We start from the raw sequence: 19,604 nt of genomic DNA, 5'->3' as shown, positions 1-19,604 counted from the left end.
GAAGGAAACAGCGGGACAGCTGTTCCCGAGTTATCATTGCCTTCATTGTCTGCAGTCATCAGAAAGTGATCACCAGGAATGACGTGCTCTAAGGCCCATGTGAGGTGTTTCATGCCCTGCCATCTAACAACTTGCCTACCGAGGAGGGAAAACTGTCCACATTTTAATTTTCAAGGAAACATTTGTCCTCAGCTTCTGGTTCTTCTGGCTTGACTGGGGCATCCTCATTTTTCTCTCAGAGAAGAAAGTGGTGACACAACTCTGCCCTCTAGTGAGCAATGAGAAGACGTAAGCGTGAGAAAAAGCGGGCCCCTAGTGAAATGGGATGGTTGAGACTTGACTGCATTTCCCAAAACTAACCAGCAGATTGAGATTTTGCCAATACTGCTCAGACTGACTGAATATGCAGACCATGTCTGCCAAAAATGGACTTGTTACTCGATATATGTAACAACTTATGGGAGAATAAAGACATGCTATCGATACGGGCAAAATCGTTGGGTTTGGAGTCAGCTGTGCATGGCACTCAATCCTCAGCTATCTCATATATCAAACTGGGATAATAGTACCGGTGTCATAGGAATGTGATGAGAATCAGGGACAGTTTGGGGCATGTTATTTGTGCTAAGATTGCACTTCATGGACTCAGCCACATGACACAGGTGTTTAAGCATCTAGATTCAGCAGCCTGACTGCCTGGGTTAAAATTCAGCTCTGCCCTTATTAGATATACGAGCTGAGGCATGTTTTCTGACTCTCTTTGTGCCTCGGTTTCCTCGCCTGTTACTCGGGGATAACCTGCCTGTCATGCAGGGTCTTATGCAGGGTCTCTGCTCCCGCTCCCCACATAAGAACGCAGGACATGGTGAGGCCAAAAGGGAACACCCACGGAGCCATAGGTTGGGGAGTCATACCACTATAGTCTCGCTGGCGGCTGGGTTGGAGACACAGGAAGCAGGAGCCACAGGATCCGCAATCCACACTCCGCCTTTGCTAGCCCCTATCTTCTTGCTAGGCCCCCATTTTCTACTAGCGTAGCCACAGCAGTTATATTAGTAGCCAATGGCTCACTGGGTACAGCTGACGGCCAACTAGCCACAGCTGATGGCCATCCAATCACAGTTGATGGCCATTTATTACCCGAGCCAGCAACTTTCCACTTGAGGCCGAGAGCCTGGAAACTGGACTCCTGGCTCTGTCCCCACACTGCCTCACAGGGTCATTTTGAGCAATAAGTGAATCAGTGTTTGCAAAGTGGTTAGAACAGTCTCTAACACATTACAAATATTTGTGACAAATTCATCATATCCCACACACAAGAGTGTGTATTGACCACTTAGATTTCCTTTTGTTCTTGAAACAGCTTTTCTGGGGTATCGCAAAACAACTGGAAGGTATTCAGAAGGCTAACCTTTAGCATCAAGGCCTGGGGGTTAGGGGGAGGCGTGCAGGAGAGGGCGGAAGGTGAGAGCTGGGCCGGATACCTTCATTACCCTCAGTTCCACTCTCCATTCTTCTCCTTCTGCCCTGTGCCCAGGAGGCTGACTTGTATGATTGCATCAACGGACTTCCTGGCCCTCTGGCTTCCCTTTGGGTTCAGTCCATCAGGGGCGCTCGCCGGGGATCAGAGGGTGAGAAGAGAATCTGGCTTGCCCTTTGCTAGCTTGCCGCAGGTTGGCCAAGTCCTTCTTCAAAGGGCTGTGGCTTTTGGCAAATGGCCTTACACACACACACACACACACACACACACACACTCACACACACACACATATATACACACACACACATATATATACGTATATATATACATACTGTTCTTCTCTGAGTTCCAGTGAGCCTGCTTAAGTGAAGGGTAGGGGCTAGGAAACAAGAGAAACCAAAGGGATGGTTGGTAGACATTACTGCCCTGACTTCAGAGAGCCCAGCAAGAACCTTGCTTCCTTAGTACCAGGCTAAGAATGGGACTCGTAAGTTGTTTCCTAAAACTCCAGTGGGAAAGAGCACATGGCAGGGCTCTGGAGCCCTTGCTTTGCCCTTTCCCAGAAACTTTCTTTTTGCTGAAAGAGAAAGAGGAAGAGGAGGGAATTATGTTGAGGCAACCACGTCTGGATTAAGACTTAATTGTATTCCTAGAGACTCTTCTGTTTACATTGCCTTTCAGAAGAGCAGTTCATCAGTATGACTAGGATCACCTCCCTCAGTCTGGTCTATTTACACAATCTATTTTGACAGCTCTGAGCAGAAGAGTCCCTAAAGGACATATTAGATACCACCATATCATTTTATTCTAATCATATTTTGCACTCTGCAATCTCAGTTTAATGATATTCAGCACTGGAGCACAAATACACCCCCCACATACAAGGCCGTATACGCAGTTATGCACACTAACTCAACCCATATTTCTCTCTGCTTTTCTGTCACAGCCATGTGGTCTCTATCTGCAGTCTTCTAAATGTTAGTGATGAGCATGGCCTAATTAGTTGTTTAATTAGATCAACAATCACCTTTTTAGCACAGAAAGGAAGTGGAATCCTGGAAGAAGTAAACTGTTAAAGAATATTCTTGGATTTTTAGATTTATAAGCTAAAGATAAAACCTGCCTGCCAAGATTAAGAAAACCAGTAAATATGTGAGGTGGAAGACTATATTCTATGGACTCACTGCCCCAGAGCTGAGCATAGGTCCAAGTGCATGGAGAAACAGATGTCACTCCATGACAAGCTTAGATTTTAGGAAAAAATAAAGAAAAAGACATGATTAATCATTGACCCACTTAGATCTCAAGTCTTGTTTATCCCCTGAAAAACAATAGAAACAATAATAAAAACTACGCTTTAGAATTTAAGGTTTTCATGACTAAACATTTTACGAGCCTTTGAAAATTTTATGTTTAAAGTATAAATGTATCCTTTATGGTACGCTGCAGAATCCGCAGTCCACTGAAGAACCAGTGGGCTCCTCGGAGGGCATGACACCCACGTGAGCAATGTGACCCTTGGTTCTGCCTCTGCATAGTGGGGTGGACAGAACTAGGGCAGTCTCTAAGGTGCTTTCCAGCTCTCCTTAGAGTGGATAAAGGACTGACAACTGACTTGGGGACTAGGAAGAAGTCTAATCAACAGAAGGCCATGTTCCCAGGGCATTGAGATATTATAAGAAGAAATGGTAACATAGATAGATGGCTGCAGCAAACATTCTGACTACCTGGTAGTCTGGAATGGGGAAGGGGTCAGGATCATAGCGATAGCATTCTACCTGTTAAAATCTACCCTGTTGTTCTTAGAATTACCATGATAGTCTCAGTCACCAATTCTGTCCCAGTTCCAGACGTTCTGGGCTGTGAATTGTGGATAATAAACTGGGAGTTCCATGGACTCTCAGCCCTTCCTCAGATCTCCTCTTCAAACCTTCCTCTCACTCCAAACTAAGTGGTAAGAAACGACTTTCTTTCCTTCCCATGGATGGAATCTCCACCTCTTGATAACAACCATCAAATGATTTGATAGTTCTTCTTATCACTTGTGATTTTATATGATGCTCCTCCTTATCAATTCTGGAAATATATATTTTAAGAGGATTAAGAGATTGATAATTTGACCTGGGAGTAGAAAAGCAAACAATAGAAACATTCTTTATCACTTTGTTATACACTGGATTAATATGCTTTCTTAGCAATTTGCCTGAAGCAACTGTTTCAATAAATGTGTATCATTTGCTAAATCTTACCAATTTATACACTTTGTCCATTTCTCACTTGGTTTTCTATGGCCCATGTCCCTCAGAGGGCCACAGTTATTTTCCTGAGATGATATGTAAAGAGCAGAGGTCTTGGCTCTTTCATTCACTCAGTTTAATGTCACATTGAAGATGTCATTGAGATTCACTCTTTCAAAGGGATATCTGCAGCCCCACATTCATCACAGCATTATTCACAATAGCCAAAACATGGACACAACCTTACCGTATATCAATGAATGAATGAATGAATGAATGAATGAATGAATGAATGAATGAATGAAAATTGGCATATATGTATCTTACACAATGTTCTATATCAATTATATCTCAATAAATCTGGGAAGAAACATATTAAAAAACAAAGTGTCATTGAATAAAACTTTCTCATGTATATGCAGTTGATAATAATAGCTGTACTGAAATTTACGTTCTCTGTCAAACCCTTAATGAAATAATGGATCTAGTTGACAACCCTAAATGGACAATGGCATGCCCCAAGGAGAGACAATCCAGACATTACAAGCCTTCTGATGGGAGGTTACTACCTACGTATGAATAGTGTTGTGGAAAACACAGAATCTGAGTCAGATCAAATATTCATACCTAATTACCACTGTCGGAAATACAAGGGTCAGAGGATCATGTTATCATGACAGGAATGCAATCAGCAAAATCCAGAACCTGGAAAACTAGACAGAATAAATGCTCAGACTTCTTCAACAAATTTCAAGGAAAAATAAAAGAGGGGAGCAAGGGAAGACATCTAGATTCAGAGAATTAAGTGAGACATTGACCAGATGTGTGACACTTGTTTGGATCCTGATTCAAACAAACCAACTTAAAACAAACAAAGAAAAACAACAAAAACATATGTGTGTGTGTGTGTGTGTGTGTATTTGTTGTTGTTTGTTTTTAAGAATTCGTATCTTCTAGGGCTCTATGTGGAAACAGCATGGATTTGATGACAGGAATTTATGTGATTTGTGGTGGAAAGAAAGGGGTTGGGGTTACAGAATGAAACAAGAGTGGCCAGGAGTTAATGCCTGAAGACAGCTACATGGGGGTCCATTGCTCTTTACTTTCGTGTATTTTGAAATTTTGTCATTATTTTTGAATTAGTAAAAAATCTTTCATTTATCAATGCATCTGAGTTTACCATCACATACCATGTTATAAAATTAGTAATTAATAATGCCTACTAATACTTGGAGCTACTGAACAGTTCACAAAGCAGTTAAATTTATAATCTCATTTCGTCCTCCGGGGTACTACTTGGCGAGAGAGGTGTTGAAATCACCACCTCACAGATGAGGGAATGAAGCTCAAAGAAACCAAGTTGAATTGCAGCTCAGGTCTAGAACTTCGAGTCTTAAAATTCCAAATTCCGGGCTCCTCCCCGCACACCACGACGCTTTAAAAAGGAAGAGTCAGAGTGGGATGAAGAAAACACTTTTACAGAACGCTTCAGGACCAGACAAATCAGCGAGCGGAAGCCGTAGTCGGCTAGGGATAGTCTTACTCGTCGTGGCCACCAGATGGCGAAGGCTGCTCGCCTCGCAGAGGAGAACGTCCGCTGCAGCACCGCGCGGAGGCTGCGGCCAGACCTGAAGACCAAGGGCAAGGCACGGGGTCCACTTTTCCGCCAACAGTGCAGGGAAAGCTGAGTCGAGCTTAAAATGACCAGTTACTGTTCAAGCCTTGCTGCCTCCACAAGAGCTTATAGAAGAAAATTTAGGGGTTTTTAAGGAGACTGGGAGAGATTAAAGTTGGGGGTACGCACCCTGCAGCCTAAAATAAACAGTGACTAGTGCTTCGGGGGTGCTCTGGACGCAACAGTAGCCGGTACTCTTCGGGGACCATCGCTGAGGGCCTGCTCCGTATCTGGCGCAACCAAATCCTTCCCCTGGTGAATTTGATGCACGATCTCGGCATCACGCAAAGGGTTCCTAGGACCGAAGGAGAAAGAGGGAGAGGGTGAATGGATCGCCAGGAGTTTACTTTTCTCTTACGCCATAATAAGGTGAAATTCGGTGGTCACCAAGGTCAGAGTTCCTATCATATTAAAAAATAAATGTAACTTCAGGCTGCCCACGAACCACTCAGGTCACGGGCGGGGGAGGATCTCCAGCCCTTGTGGGGTTCGCGCCGGCGGTAACCCGCGAGAACCCCAAGTGCATTCGCTGGTTCCAGGCCTCTGCGAATCGCAGGAGGGAATCCGACCCTCGACAGACAGGTATTGGTGGACAGATTCCGCGGGTTCGAGTCTACCGGGGCTGGACCTGCGGAGCTCGCGTACTCGAAAGCCTAAGCTTGAGTAATGGGAGATGGAGGTATGGGATTTCATAGAAGTGGACTCAGTCGGGCTCACCAACAGCTTTGCAAACTCTTTTTAAAAGCGCTTCCCCATGGCGCCGCAATTTCCGGGGGGTGAAAGCCAAACTTTTGGAGTCGGCGTGCAGAGGGGTGGGTACATCGCGGCGCCCGCAGGAAAAGGGAAGGACGCAGCGCCCAGGAGAGTGGAAAATAAATGATTTAAATTTTTTGTCCCTACTGGAGGTTCAATTTCGATTAAAATTAAGTGGCATGCGGGAATGCTTTTATTCTGCGCGTTTCCATGACACCTGCAGAATTTCTAAATAACCTGTATCATCCCGGCCCGCACCTCCCACCCGCGACCCCACCCCGTCCCCGCCTCCCCTGTTCACAGGTTCCGAAAGAAGGAAGAGGCTGCAGAGGAAAGGGAGAACAGTGAGTCTGCCCTTACACTCAGGTTTAAAGCTAATGGTGACTGGGAAGGATTCCTTCTAGGACCAGAAGCTGATCTGGAGCCTCCATACTCTCGATGGCGGAGTTGGGAGATGCGCTGCTGTCGACTCCGAGCCCGCTCCAGACCCCGGCCCTGGTTCACCGACAGAGTTGGGCGCACTAGTCTGCAGCTGTCCCTCCTCCCCGATTTCTTTTCTGACTCATCCTGCTTTACCCAGCGGGAGGCTCTCCCTCCCCCCCCCCCCCCCCCCAAGAAAGCTACCCAAGGTCCCAGCAATTCTCAGCTTTAGCACTGAGAGGGGGAAATCCTGGGGCAACGGGGTGGGGGGGGGCGAACTCGTGCGAAGATGCGGTGGAGGATGGAGGAAGGTCCTGCTCCGAGTTCTCCCCAAAGCAGAAAAGACTTCCAGAGGCTACGGGTGGGCTGCTTTTTTTCGTTTTGCCCCCCCCCCCAAACCCGAACAACAAAAAGTGTTTGGCAATGTAAACGACACTATTTCCAACTCTAAGTCGGGTTCTTTTTGCCTTTTTTCTCTTTCGTTGCGGTTTATTTACTTGTTTTATTGTATATTTTCGTTTGAGGCCGGAACAGAGGTGAAGCCAGCCCTCCTCTGCCAGCAGACCTCTAAGCTGGAGTCTCCACGCAGCGCAGGTAACGCCGCCCGCGCGGGTGCAAACGCGGAGACCCTGGCGGAGAATCTAAACAAAGGGGCGCCGAGCCCTTGATCTTTATTTAAATAGAAGCTTGTTTATCGGTGTCATCCTAGGAGGATTAATTAGATACATCTCTTCACAATTTGGTGTCTGACACTCCATCTTAGGAATGCCTTATCACAAGGTGTTAATTGGGGCCACTCAGCTACTAACGTTTCTATTAAACACTGTGAGGGACTTTTCACAAGTACCAGGTTCTTTTTACCGTGCGGTGCAAAGATATACAGGACTCGAAATAAACGGGGGCCAGAGTTGGCTTTATCCTAGTGGTGATTAGCAGTTCCGGGCTTTCTAGAGGGCAGAACAGGAGAGCACCCTTTCGAAATTCCATCGCATCTCCCAATACGCTGTGGTTCCTCGGAAATGGGAAGAGGGAACGCACTGATCAGGGAAGGAGTCCTCTTCCCCGAGTCTGAATCTGTCATCCAGAATAAATATACATACACCACACTTCAAAGCTTTCACTTCTTTTGGTAAAGCTTTTGAACCTGCACGGTCAGAGAGTCCGCGGGGCTAGAGTCAGATCCCCCAAGGTCACGGGCGGCGCGGGCAGAACTCGGGCCCCAGAAGGGTGGATGGAATGGGAAACTGGGGGAGAGCGAGGTACAAGCTCCTAGCAGTCTTAATTGGGCGCGGAAGTGGGGGAGGTCCCGGCAGATTGCTCGCCTCCCAGCAGCTAATCCTCTTAGCAGCTGCATTTCCGCGCCACACAGTTAGCAGAATTACCCTCCTGGCCAGACCTTTACCCCGGGAGGGTCAGGAGGGGGGCTGGAAAAGTTTGCAAGCTGGGTCAGAAGCCGTCTGCAGATAAGCCTGGCGGGACGTCTGGCAGTGGGACAAAGGGCCTTCCACCCCACTCCTTGGTTTACCTCTGGCCAGCCCAGGGCCCAGCCAGGGGATGGGATGGCCTGCGCCCTACTGGGGAATGAGAGGCAAATAAACGGAGCTAAACGCGATGCGAACTGCTGCCAGGCCGCTGTTTGCAGTGGGGCGGTGCGCGGGACTAGAATCTTCATTTGTAGGTGTCGCGACCGCGCCGCAGTCCCAACGTACCCGGGCTAGTTTGACTGACCGCAAAGTGCCCCCCCGGCCAGCAGCTACCGAGGCACGCAGCCCGCGGCGGGCGGGTGAGCCCCAGGGCTCCACGAAGAAGAAAGCCGCAGGCGGGGGCAGAAGCTCAACTGTGGGCGGCTAGATCCCCGCGGCTCCTCGTGTACCCGGAACTCGTGGGCGCTCAGAGGGCCTCGGGGGTTCCCAGGGAGCCCACATAGGTCCGGGGATGGGTGGCCCCAAGCAAGCCTAGGAAAAAGCCCACAGAGCTAAGTGGTTACGGCCCCGCGGCCCGGACATCAAGGGCTGGGGCGGAGGTTTTCCAGGCTTGGCTTAGCTTGGTATGGGTAATCTTGAATCCCGGCAACGCCCACGCTTTAGCCCCAACACCCATTGTCCAGACTTCCCAGTGGGATGAGGAAATAACCCCATTCATCTTCCAGGAAAAAAGAAGATAAACAAAAGCATCCTCAGCCCCCTGGTGACTACAGTGTCCACTTAGAGATTCTAGAGCCTTCCATGGGGGAAAGAGGTTAGTGGGAAACTGGTTAGTGGGAAACTGGTTCATGCTGGAGGAAGCTGGAGGAGGAAGTAAAATAAGATCTTTAAAGCAAAGATTAAAACCCACAGTACAGAAGACAAAGCTGTATCTGTTCCCTTAATGAACCACATTTATTAAAAATGACTAAAACTGTACATAAAAATCCAAGATTTCTAAAAAGCCTCTAGGAGCTGTGGCATCAGGTTTTCTTCACATTACCAAGTTGGGTGGTGGGGTTGGCAAAGGAAGAGGACGAAATAGGCGTTTTTCCTTAGACACGGTTCAAGTTAGTACAGAGTAGCTGAATACATTCTTAACTATCTAAGAAGTAAACAGAATATTCCAAAATATGGTGGGGATGAGGAGAAAAACTATCCCCCTGCCCCTGCAGCTGTTGTCAGGTGATTTGCAATTTTTTTACAAAGCCAAAGCACCAATTTTACATACTCTCAGACACCTATGTAGACTATTTGTACAATATATTCCACGTTATTCTACAGTGTATCTAAGCACACACAACTGTACACTTTAACTTTTTTCTTTTTCTTTCCTTTTTCTTCTTCTTTTTTTTTTTACTCCCTCCCTTGCCTTCTCCTGAGTCCTACAAGCCAGAGGGGGTGGGGTGGGGGGGAAACAAAGAGGCCTAGCAAGTGAGGCAATCCTGAATTAGGGCAAACATGGCTTGTTTTGAAAGCCTGGGAGAAATCAAAGTCAGGTAAAACCAGCACCTTCACATTATTTTTCTTGCCTCCCAGGTCTAACCTCTTTTGTCCCTAACAGAAGGTAACAGCAAAAAAGTCCACTGTTCGAGCTCAAGGCCCAGCCTTTCTCTTCCAGAAGCAAAATACTTTAACCACGACAGGCTTCTGTTTGCTTACAGATTTAAAAATAGAAATAAGAACCAAAGCTTTCAACTCATTTCATAGTGCTCAGCACTCAATCTTCACAGCCTGTTTCTCTGAACATTTAGTGTCTCCAATAAATAAATCCACAATCTTGCATAACCTTCAAATTTTAAAACCCTTTAAAGTTCCTCCATTAACTTTACTTTGAAAAAAATACAATAAAATACTAGGCTTGTTTCAGTTACCTGCAGCAATCAAAAAGCTTTGGCACCTTCTTTTAGAGAATTGCACAAAACAGGATGCATCAAGGTGGGAGGCAAACATCTTTTTGGCAACCTAGGCAAAGAAGACAGCAAAACACACCAAGTCCATCTGCAAAAAGTTAGCTCATTTTTATGAGGTTAAAATAACTCTTTAGGGAGTTGTGTAAAAAGCATAATACCCCCCCATTCCTTTTGAGGTGTCTTTACTGTACTCTTCAGTGTTAATGTCCTCACACTTTATGGAGGGAGAATTTTCATTACTAGAGGTGCTGGGAGACAGCCGCCTTCGCTTACAAGCACTGGTGTATACCCCAGAATCGTTGGAATCAAGAGACTTGATAGAAGGGGGTGTCTCTATCCAAGAAGAGCTAATTTCTTCCTTGACTTTCTCCTTGGAGAGTTGATCTTCAGAGAACACAGGGGGGCTTGTTCTGGAGGTCCATGGCAGTCCAGCCGCCATCTTCCTCTGATAAGAACCTCGACCTCCCCATCCTGCCATTGCAGGGAAAGCTGGGTCAGGGTAATACCCCAGGGCATGGGATGTCTGGAGGGGCAAGGATTTAATACCATATGGGAGCAAGGTGCTGGAAGTATATTCAGACTCATAGGAACTGATGTCTAGTTTGTTGGTCCCAGGTTGCTGGACAGGTGTGACGAGCCACCGCTGGGGAGGGTTAGCCACCTCTTCGTTCGGTTGGGGTGAAAGGAGGCCGTTGGTCTGCGGCACGGTTCGCTCGCCATTATAATATCGGGCTTGAGGTAAAGTGTTGACAAAGGGCTCCGGGAAGAAGGACTGAACGCCGTACCGACCTCCAGGGACAATCTGATGGGATCTAGGAGAATCCGTGGGAGATGGAGTTAACCTGTCATTTTCTGAAGCGGTGTACATGCTACAATATAAAAAGAAACACTTAAAAAAAAACACCTAATGTCCCCAAACAAACCAAATTCCCAGAAATAAAAAAGGCTGGTGTATGGGGCTCTGTATGGGGAGCGCTGGTCTGTTGGAATGGAGGGAGAAGAGACACAGTGGGCCATTTGAGCTGAACTCTTGGTTCATCGAGAAAAATTTTCCACCACCTAAGCAAAAGGCACTAAGCATTTAAACCATAGAAAATCCACCTTGGCTAGTCCTAGGATTTGAAGAACTCAGAGCAAGTCTCCCTTGTCAGTGTGATGGAAGGAATGCTTGATGTGCTGTGAGAAATCCCAAATTTAAAAGGCATTTGCAGGGCCTTGTTGCTGATGTTGTGAAAATTACATCCTCTTACTTTCAGGTTTTTCTTATGTTAAAAAAAAAAAAAGAGGCGGGAGAGTAATAATACTTGCTCCTGGGAGGATAAAAAAGTTGGATTAAGTGGAAAGGAAGGTATGTAAATGCACATTATGAAAATTTCAAATCTCCACTTAAATCTTAAAGAAAAAAAACGCTCCTGATTTTTAAGCCCTCAACATTTCTTTAGAAATTAAAGAAACACTTCAGCAAAAATTCTAAAGCCAGATTAGCCAGATATATATGTAAAGATCCCAAATATGAAATCTCTTCCTGGACTATGCTCTCAGGAAAGTGTTTGATTACCTATGCCCTGTTCAAAATGACATGCAAGTATAAATAAAAGCTGTACTTACGAATCATAGTTGTCCCTGAAGCCTTTTGCAAAGGGGTTATGGTCAATCTTTAGTTGCGTTATCTAGATAGGGGAGGAAAATAGTCATTGAGTGCTTTCTCACCCTGGACCTTGCTTTGAGAGCTTTGGGATGTTTGGGATACTCACGTCGGTGTTTTGGTAGGCAGTGACGGCTATGAACTGCGTCTCTGAGAAGGTAAAGGTCTGAGTCTTTGAGGGCTCGTTTAAGTCCTCCACACCATCCTCTGTAACTTCAACAATGTGCAATCGTGGTTGGTACTTGTGTAAAGACTGTAGGACTATCATCTGGAAATGGTACAGGCAAAGAGGGGTCAAATCCAAAAAGTCTCTTAGGGGCTCAACAAGAGTAGATTTTGACAAATTACATATGTGGAATGGGACTTCTGCTTACTCCCCACCACCAGCTACCTTTTTTCTACTGCCATTTTCAAGCTCTTGACATGGCCATTTTTTAAAACATAGTTGGGTATGCATGTTGGAGAAACATTCTTCCCTATTGGTTTCCTAATTCCTCCAAAGATTTCAGTATTTCTGTTCCTAATAGTCAACTCACTGTTACTGAAATCTAGTAAGAAAGCGAAAATGAGAAAAGTCAAAAAATAATAATAAAAATAAAATAAAATAAACCGCTTAGAAATACGCATGCAAACAGATGACACTGTAAATATAAATACAGTGAAGAGTATGGAAACTTGTTAGAAAAGAGATCTAGAGCCAGAAGATACCCCACTCCTGTCACTCTACCTGAGTGTTGTTGTTATTTGCGCCTTTGTTATTGGTGAGTTTTAATTTCCCAAAGGAAATCTCCTGTCTCATCCAGTGGGAACCAGTATTAGGAGACTCTGGGTGGACATACATTTTGTTGCCTAAGAGAAAATGAAACAAAACACAAAACCCAAGCAGATAGGGCTGTTTACAAATGGAGAGTAAGGGGGAGGGATGTCTGCTACCAATGGGCAAGGTTTAAGAGCAGGACTTACAGCACAAATCTCCCCAGCACTAGCTGCTTAAGAAGGCCAGTGGAGACCAACCAGACTCGCCTAATATCCTCCCCCCACCCCCAAGGCCCGTGTGCTTCCAGCCTTCCCCACTCATCTTAACACTATCTCAAAATATTTAAACGGAGCAAACGGAAAATGCCTCATGAAGTTCAAATAAAGCTGAAGGGGCAACATCTGATGGAAATAGTTGGATTTTTACAGGTGGGATTCAATCTTGGGGAGGACTTTCTCAAGTGAAGATGAGAATGCCAAGAGTCTTTGCCACCGGGAGAGTTTATGACAATTCATTTCTCAAACGCAGGGGCGGGGGTTGTGGAGTAGGGTTAAGTTTTATATATTGGTAGGCAGGAAGTCTGATTTAACAATTTTCTCCCTCAGTCAAACAAACACGAAGAAACTCATGTTTAGGTCCCAGATTGGGGGGGAGGGGTCCTACATTTAAATGTGAATTGCCAGAGTCAAGGGTTCCCCACCCCTCTACCCCGCCGGGGCCTACTCTCTCCTCACCCTGCATGTTATTGTCGGCTTTGCCGCAGGTCACCCACTTTCCTCCCTGGAAACGCCAGTGGTTCGGGTCCGCCAGCACCACCTCTACGAACACATTGTAGTGAGCGGCGGGATTGAGTCCATTTATGTTGAAGCTCAAGAAAGGAAACATGCGCCTGTGCAAGGGAATAGAACCAGGATAAGCGATTTAATCCCGATGCCCCAAAGCAGGCCCATACTCGGCCAGGTTTGCGGACACCAGGGGTAGGGTCAGAGTACAACATTTAGAAGTCTACAGAATGAAAACAATACCGGTAGATAAAGTGACACTGTGTGAAATATTTGTGCGTTGACAACTCTTTGAACATCCCTGTTTCTATATAATTTGCCCCAAAGTTAGTATTTCCCACTCACGTGTTTCTGCGCCCTCCCCATCAAGTTCTCGACCCTTTTAGATGCTCATTTTTCTTCCTTGATGTTAAAAATCATTCATTTTTATACGTACAAGTGCCAAAGAACAACATTAAGTTGTTCCTGTCAAAAAAAAATTTTTTTTCAATTCTACCCATAAAACTAAAAGTCCCCTTCGACAGCCCCTCTCCCAGCACTCACTCCTCCCTTTCCGCATATGTAACTAACCACTGTTAGCAGCTGGATGTGTATCAGAACTTTCTCACCCGCGAAACCCAGCCAGGTCTGGCTCTAAGGCCTGCCTAACAAACTACGCTGACCAACCCTCGGAAGCCGGGGCTCTGGTCCTCACGCCCATCCTCCAAAGGCGTCCCAGGGAGACCTTGGCGCCTAAAACTGCGGGAGCCCATCTACTGCGCTCACCAGGCCAACCCTTGCACCTCCCCCCATCAGCGGTTCCTTTCAGGAAAGAAGGGAGCAGCGTACCGCCGAGCGGGCGGATCTAGTAAATCCAGCTGTGTGAACAAGCCCCAGTTTCCATTTTCGCCTCCGCCTTGTCAGTCCAGGTGAGGGTAACCGGAGGGAAGAAGCTGCCGTAACATTAACACCCTGCACAAACCGCGCGGGTGAGCGGACCCGGAGGGACAACGAATTGGAAGATGCGGAGTCTCCACTTACTGCGCTAGGAAAAACACTCTCCTAGCAAAGTGCAACCCCAGCCTTCCCCAGGACCACACATTCACTGTTCATCCCCGAGACCCGGGGCCCCTCGGCGCTGCGCTCACCTGCCCTGTTTCGTAATGATCATCTCGGTTTGGTGGCGGTGGAATTTGAGCCACAGAGGCCGGTTGCACAGGTAGACGTGGGCGCGTAAATTGGAACCAGAAACCTCCAAGCTCCCCCAACCTCCGCAAGAACCCGCGGCTGCCGTCCCAGGGTAGGGCCCATAGAGCGGAGCTCCCTGGCTGTACTGATAGGCTCCAGGGCCACCTGCCCCGCCGCTGCTTGCGCCCGAGCCACTGCTAGCGCCGGTTCCCGGGCCGAACTGCGCCCTCCCGGGTGGGCACACAGCCGCGGGGAAGCCGCCGGAGGGCAGCATGGAGCCATAGGGGTAGCGCGCCCCGTTGGGAGCCGAGTACACAGATCCATGGGGCGCCCCGGCTGCTGACTGGTACGGGAAGAGCGAGCAGGGCGCGGCCAGCTCGGAGCCCTGAGGCCCGGGGGACTGGAGGTAGTAGCGCTCCGAGCTGCTCAGGCTGTCCATGGAGTAGCGCGCGGTGGCGGCGGCCGCCGCAGTAGCAGCGGCAGTCGCGGCTGAGGGCAGCTCCTCTTCCCCGCAGGGAGAGCCCTTGCGGCCGTCCGGGGGCCTTGGCTTGGCCACTGCCTCTCTGCTGGCAAAAGCGTCCCCGGTGTCGGCGTCACTGAGCATGACCGCGGGGGTTCCCGCGCTGGCAGCTGCGGGTTCCCCGCTCCCTGCCTCACACGAGAGGCTGCCCGAGAACTTCTTGGGCGCCTTGTCTAAGTCCAGCCTCTGAGGCGAGGGTGTCGCGCCAGGGAGGTGGCCGGAGGTCCCGCTGCCGCCGCCTCGCGCACTCTCCAGCGGGTAGAAGTGCGCGCCGGGCAGGTTTACCGAGCTCACCAAGAGCTGCTCCCCTAACTGCATGCTTTGCAAAGAGCAGACGGTAGTGCTTCCTCTCCTCCCGAGGCCTTATTATAAAGGCAGGATGGGGGAGCCAGCGCCCTCTTCCGAGGGGAAGGTAACTTCCCCTTCCTCTAGTGCCGGAGCTACCCACCTGGCGAGACGCGGGCAGCTAAGGCGCACTCGCGCGCCCTGAACCCAGTGTCCTTTCCACAAGGAAAGCGCACTGAGTTTGAAAGGCAGGAGGTGGAAACGCTCTCCTTTTCCTTCCCGGCGCTTCTAGCCTTTCTGAACCCGCACTCTCCTCCCACACTCAAGCCCTGGTAAACGAGGACCTAGCGCTAGCCTTTCTGCCCTTCTCAACTGCCAAACTGTCGGTCAAGTTGACCACTTGGAAACTCGCAGGCTGTCATTGGCTGCTTTATATACGTGCTGCAAGGAGGGGCTTCGCGGCCCCACAGCCTCGGGACCCTCCTATTGGCTGATGGGGGTGACAGTAATTCAATTAGGCATATACTAATTGGATCAAGTCGCCTTCGACTTTTCCTTGTCTGATTTTTTTTTTCTTTTTCTTCTTTTTTTCTTTTTGAGACTCTCCTGCTGTGAGAATCAATTCTGATGTATTTTGCTGGAGTTTAGGGGAACAGGGTTTGGGATCTCCGTAGCAGGGTCCATCCACTCTTGGCACAGAAGTCATCTCTACGTTCCGAGTGGGGGATGGGGGGCGGAAGCAAGTTTTAGAGGCCCGGAGGGAGAAAGGCTCAGCAAGCTGGCTTGCAGGGAGGCTCCAGTCCCTGAGGGTGGGGATCTGAGGCCAGCTGGAGAAAGGCCCAAGCAAGTCTAGTTCCTCGTCAGGGGCTGTAACTTCAAGGCACACTTTCCTCCGGATAGGGGAGGGCTCCCTGTCTTTTGGTTCCATCCTTTTACTCAATGAGGAGGATTTGTGGAGAGGAACCTCGTGCTGGGATTTTGGGATTCGGGGACTGCTATTCTTGAGGGCAGAAGCCCTCAGCTTATGAATCAAAAGTCTGGGTGGGGTAAGACACTGGCACGCCCTCATTCTCACGCCAACATGCCTGCTTTCAGGAGGCAATCACGTTCACTCCCCACACTTTAAAATCCAAGCCACTCAGTTTCCCCGAATCTCGGCTCTTCCCCCACTCCACCTTCAGCTGGGCTTGACACCGAGAAACAAAGGTCCCCCAGCAGCCTCGCGGTTAAGATTCCCTGCGCCTCTCCTCTGCCTCACAACACAGAAGGTAGAATAATTAGTGAAATAATCAGTTTGATATTGAATGAAGCCCTTCTGCTCCAGCTGCCTGTTTCTCCCGTGCGTTTCCGCAGAGGTAGAGTTAAGCGTGATGCCATCATATTTTATTGTTTTATTATTACACGAGACGGGGCATATTTCGTTGCTGATAAGGACAAGCCTGAATATTCGCTGTTAATAAGCAATTACAGACGCGGCTTGTAATCGCTCCGGGAGCGCATTTTCCGGCTGAGCTATCAGGACTCTCCTTCCCCAATCCAACACGATCACACGGGAAACTCCTCGCCCACAACAGATGAGGCAGCCACAGGATTTGCTGAGCGCTCACACCACTGCAGAACGGCTCGAAGCTTTCCCAGCTAGGTTCAACCCACAGCAACACCAACAGCGGCACGTCTGGGTTAGAGACCGAGGCGGTCCTTAGCGCAACTCCAACGCTCCTGGGCATTTACCAGTTTTTCGCTGTAGTGAAAGCCGAGAGCGCGCGAAGGTTCAGCGTCAAGGCACAGCTAGTGGGAGGGAGCAAGTTATGCGAGTGGGCCAGGGCGGGGGCCTTGTAGGTCCGGCGCGGAGCAGCCTGATTGCAGGTCGCTGGAAAGCTGGCCCAGAGCGCGCTGAGCCCTGCGCTCCTTGCTCTCGTCCCACCGGTTAGTTTAGTTCCGGTTTGGCTTGGCCCACCGTCCACTCTCACCTCCCCGGCTTTTTGGTTTATTTTGACCCGGGGAAGGGTCGAATAATTGAATTTTGCCAGTCCTTTGTGCTTTTGTAGACTTTGTGATGTTCAAAGTGGAGATTCCCTGAGAGGAGTGAGGAGAGCAAGGAAAGGAAGGGGGCGCGCGGATTGGCGGGTTTGGAGCACTATCCAGGTCAAGACTCGTTGGCTCCTCCACAGAACCCTTGACCTGAGCTTCGGGATGTTTAAGGAAAACATAGGGATGAGCTCGAATCTCACATTATTTGAAGATAGGGTAGCCGGGGGTAGGTAGCAGTTTTGCGCTTTATCACAGCGAGAAAGCGAGCCTCGGTGTCCCTTCAAATTGCTTTCGAGGTGGCCATGGAAGCGCTGCGCGTGGCAAAGTGCCATCGCAGGCAACAGGCATCGTTCCGACCCACTCTGGCGCAAATAACTCGAGCCAGCTGTCCCTCGCGCCACATCAGAAAGAGCTGATTTTATTCTAGCCCTAGAGCAAGCTCCTGAAAGTGCGTGGGCTCATTCTGAGTGCTACCTAATTATTAAATATATACGTACACAGTATGTGGAATCAGTATAGCGTTGATTTTTGGGGCAAGAAACAGCAGTTTATCTCTCTTCACCTCCCTAATATATCTATTATTTTACCCAAACTTTAACCCATTTTACAGACACAGAAACAAAGAGAAAGAGAATAAAAATTCAGGCTCTAAAAATCTGTTCTGGAGCAGAGTACAGCATTAGGAATAGAGACAGTGGAAATGTAATGGCTGTGTGCGATGTCAGAGGGGGAGTGGATGGGGGGGCAGTTGTCACTGTGTGAGGGGTATAAATGATAAATGTCTAACTATTACATTGTTTTGTGCACCTGAAACTAATAAAAAAAAGTTTTAAAAAAGAATGGAAATAGGGCATTTTCATTCCATTAATCCCATTTTTGACATTTTGTTTAATGCTCCCTACTCCCTTGCCAAAAATAAAGATTAATTAAAGCTTTCAAAAAAAAAATCTGTTTGGGGACTCAGGAGTTTTGGAACATGGAAAAAAAAATATATAATTTATATTACATTTTATGAATATATATTACAAGTATATTTTTAACATAATTAAAAGGACTGTCTCAAAGATTTTTTTTCTTACTTCATAGAGATAAGGAAATCACATTTAATGGTTCTTCTGTATTAATTAACTAACTACATTTTTATTATTACATATGGAATATACAAGTCTCAATGCCTGGAGAATTATGGATGAGCAAATCTGTGATTTTCTACTTAGAATGGGCTTTCCTTTTGCTGGCTCAATTTTACTTATAACTAGGGAAAGAGACATGGACATTATTTTCACGTGTCTCAGCCGCCCTTTAAAATCCAAATGCTCTTTTCCAGAAATAGAAGCAGAAAAGAAACCTAAGGCAGTGGCTTCTGTGAACACGTCAGGCAGCACCCTCCTTAGATTGGGTGGGCAAATAACAGAGCCTTCCAGCCCGTTTGCTGTTTGATTTCAATTACACCCCAAGCTTCATGAAATCCAAATGAGACATTTATTGAAAGGTGCCTGGTTTTATGTGGCTCAACTGACAGTGTATTGGAATACACTGAACAAAAACATCAACACTGGGGAGGAAACATGGAGACCCCTTGGAACTCCAGACCCAAATGCCGGCTGGATTAACTCAAATCTTGCACCTTTCAGCCTGAGATGGAGCAAGCAGGAGCCTTTGAAGGTTACAATGAAGCCAAGGCCAAGCCTCTGTGTGAGTTTATTAAAGATCTCGTACTGTTGTCTCAAAGACTAACTTCATGCCACTGTCTCACCCTGATAACACAAAGTGATTGCTATCCTGGCGAGGGGACCTCTTTACCCCTTTCTCTCTCTTAAATGAAACCACTATCAGGACACTCATCTTTTAAAAGTAAAACTGAGAAGCATTTGGCTGTTACACGACTATTACACATCAAATACATATCCACATGTGTGAATAAATTACAGCGGTCAGTTATAGATGAGTGCAGGGATATATGATTTACCTCGCCCCACCCCCCACACACAACCAAGGGGGCCTATATAAACGTCCCAATAAATTCTATTATTTTCACCCCCACTAAAAATGTGTTATCAAAACACTGTCCGTGTTATTCAAACACTTTGTAAATTCTGAGCAGACTTGCTGCCGGTTCTCCTTTTAACCCTAGGAAAACATTCCAACATTAACCGGTCACCAGCGCTTCGCCTGGACTCTGGGAAAACGTCAATGGGTTTTTTGTGGTGAGTTGGTCCTTTTACTATTTATCTATGGCCTTTTCTTTGTTGACGTTACATTTTATTTCACCATCTCGGGTTCACTGTTTGGCCCTTTGTTCTCTGATGGCCAGATCTGCCACCTCGATTTTCTGAAGGGGGAGGGAGCTTTCATCACCGTAAGGTTGTTCGTGTTTCACTTTTTTTCTTTTAAAAAAAGAAAATGTCCCGTAAGATAAAACATTTTGGCAAAGGCAAGTAGTGTTGATTCTGTTGACAACAGTTGAGATATTCCC

General features: G+C 47.5%; 1 protein-coding gene across 2 annotated transcripts; it reads right to left on the bottom strand.

Moving 5' to 3' along the window:
- Positions 1 to 8,920: 8,920 nt before the first annotated feature.
- Positions 8,921 to 15,483, bottom strand: EOMES (eomesodermin). Of its 2 annotated transcripts, none has more exons than XM_019745299.3 (6): positions 14,253 to 15,483; positions 13,078 to 13,232; positions 12,314 to 12,435; positions 11,696 to 11,854; positions 11,550 to 11,611; positions 8,921 to 10,810 (listed from the first exon to the last, which is right to left on the bottom strand). In XM_019745299.3, exons 1-6 carry the CDS (start codon positions 15,128 to 15,130, stop codon positions 10,072 to 10,074), a joined length of 2,115 nt encoding a protein of 704 aa, XP_019600858.2. In that variant the 5' UTR covers positions 15,131 to 15,483; the 3' UTR covers positions 8,921 to 10,071. The 2 variants fall into 2 exon arrangements, with proteins under 2 accessions (XP_019600858.2, XP_019600860.2); XM_019745301.3 differs by having other exon boundaries at positions 8,921 to 10,753.
- Between the last annotated feature and the right edge of the window lie 4,121 nt (positions 15,484 to 19,604).

This window comes from Rhinolophus sinicus, chromosome 5, assembly GCF_057876585.1.
Source record: "Rhinolophus sinicus isolate RSI-liver-muscle chromosome 5, RSI-T2T, whole genome shotgun sequence".
NCBI classification, from domain to species: Eukaryota; Metazoa; Chordata; class Mammalia; order Chiroptera; family Rhinolophidae; genus Rhinolophus; species Rhinolophus sinicus.
The sequence above is the reverse complement of the archived record's forward strand: the minus strand, read 5'-3'. Positions and strand labels throughout refer to the sequence as shown.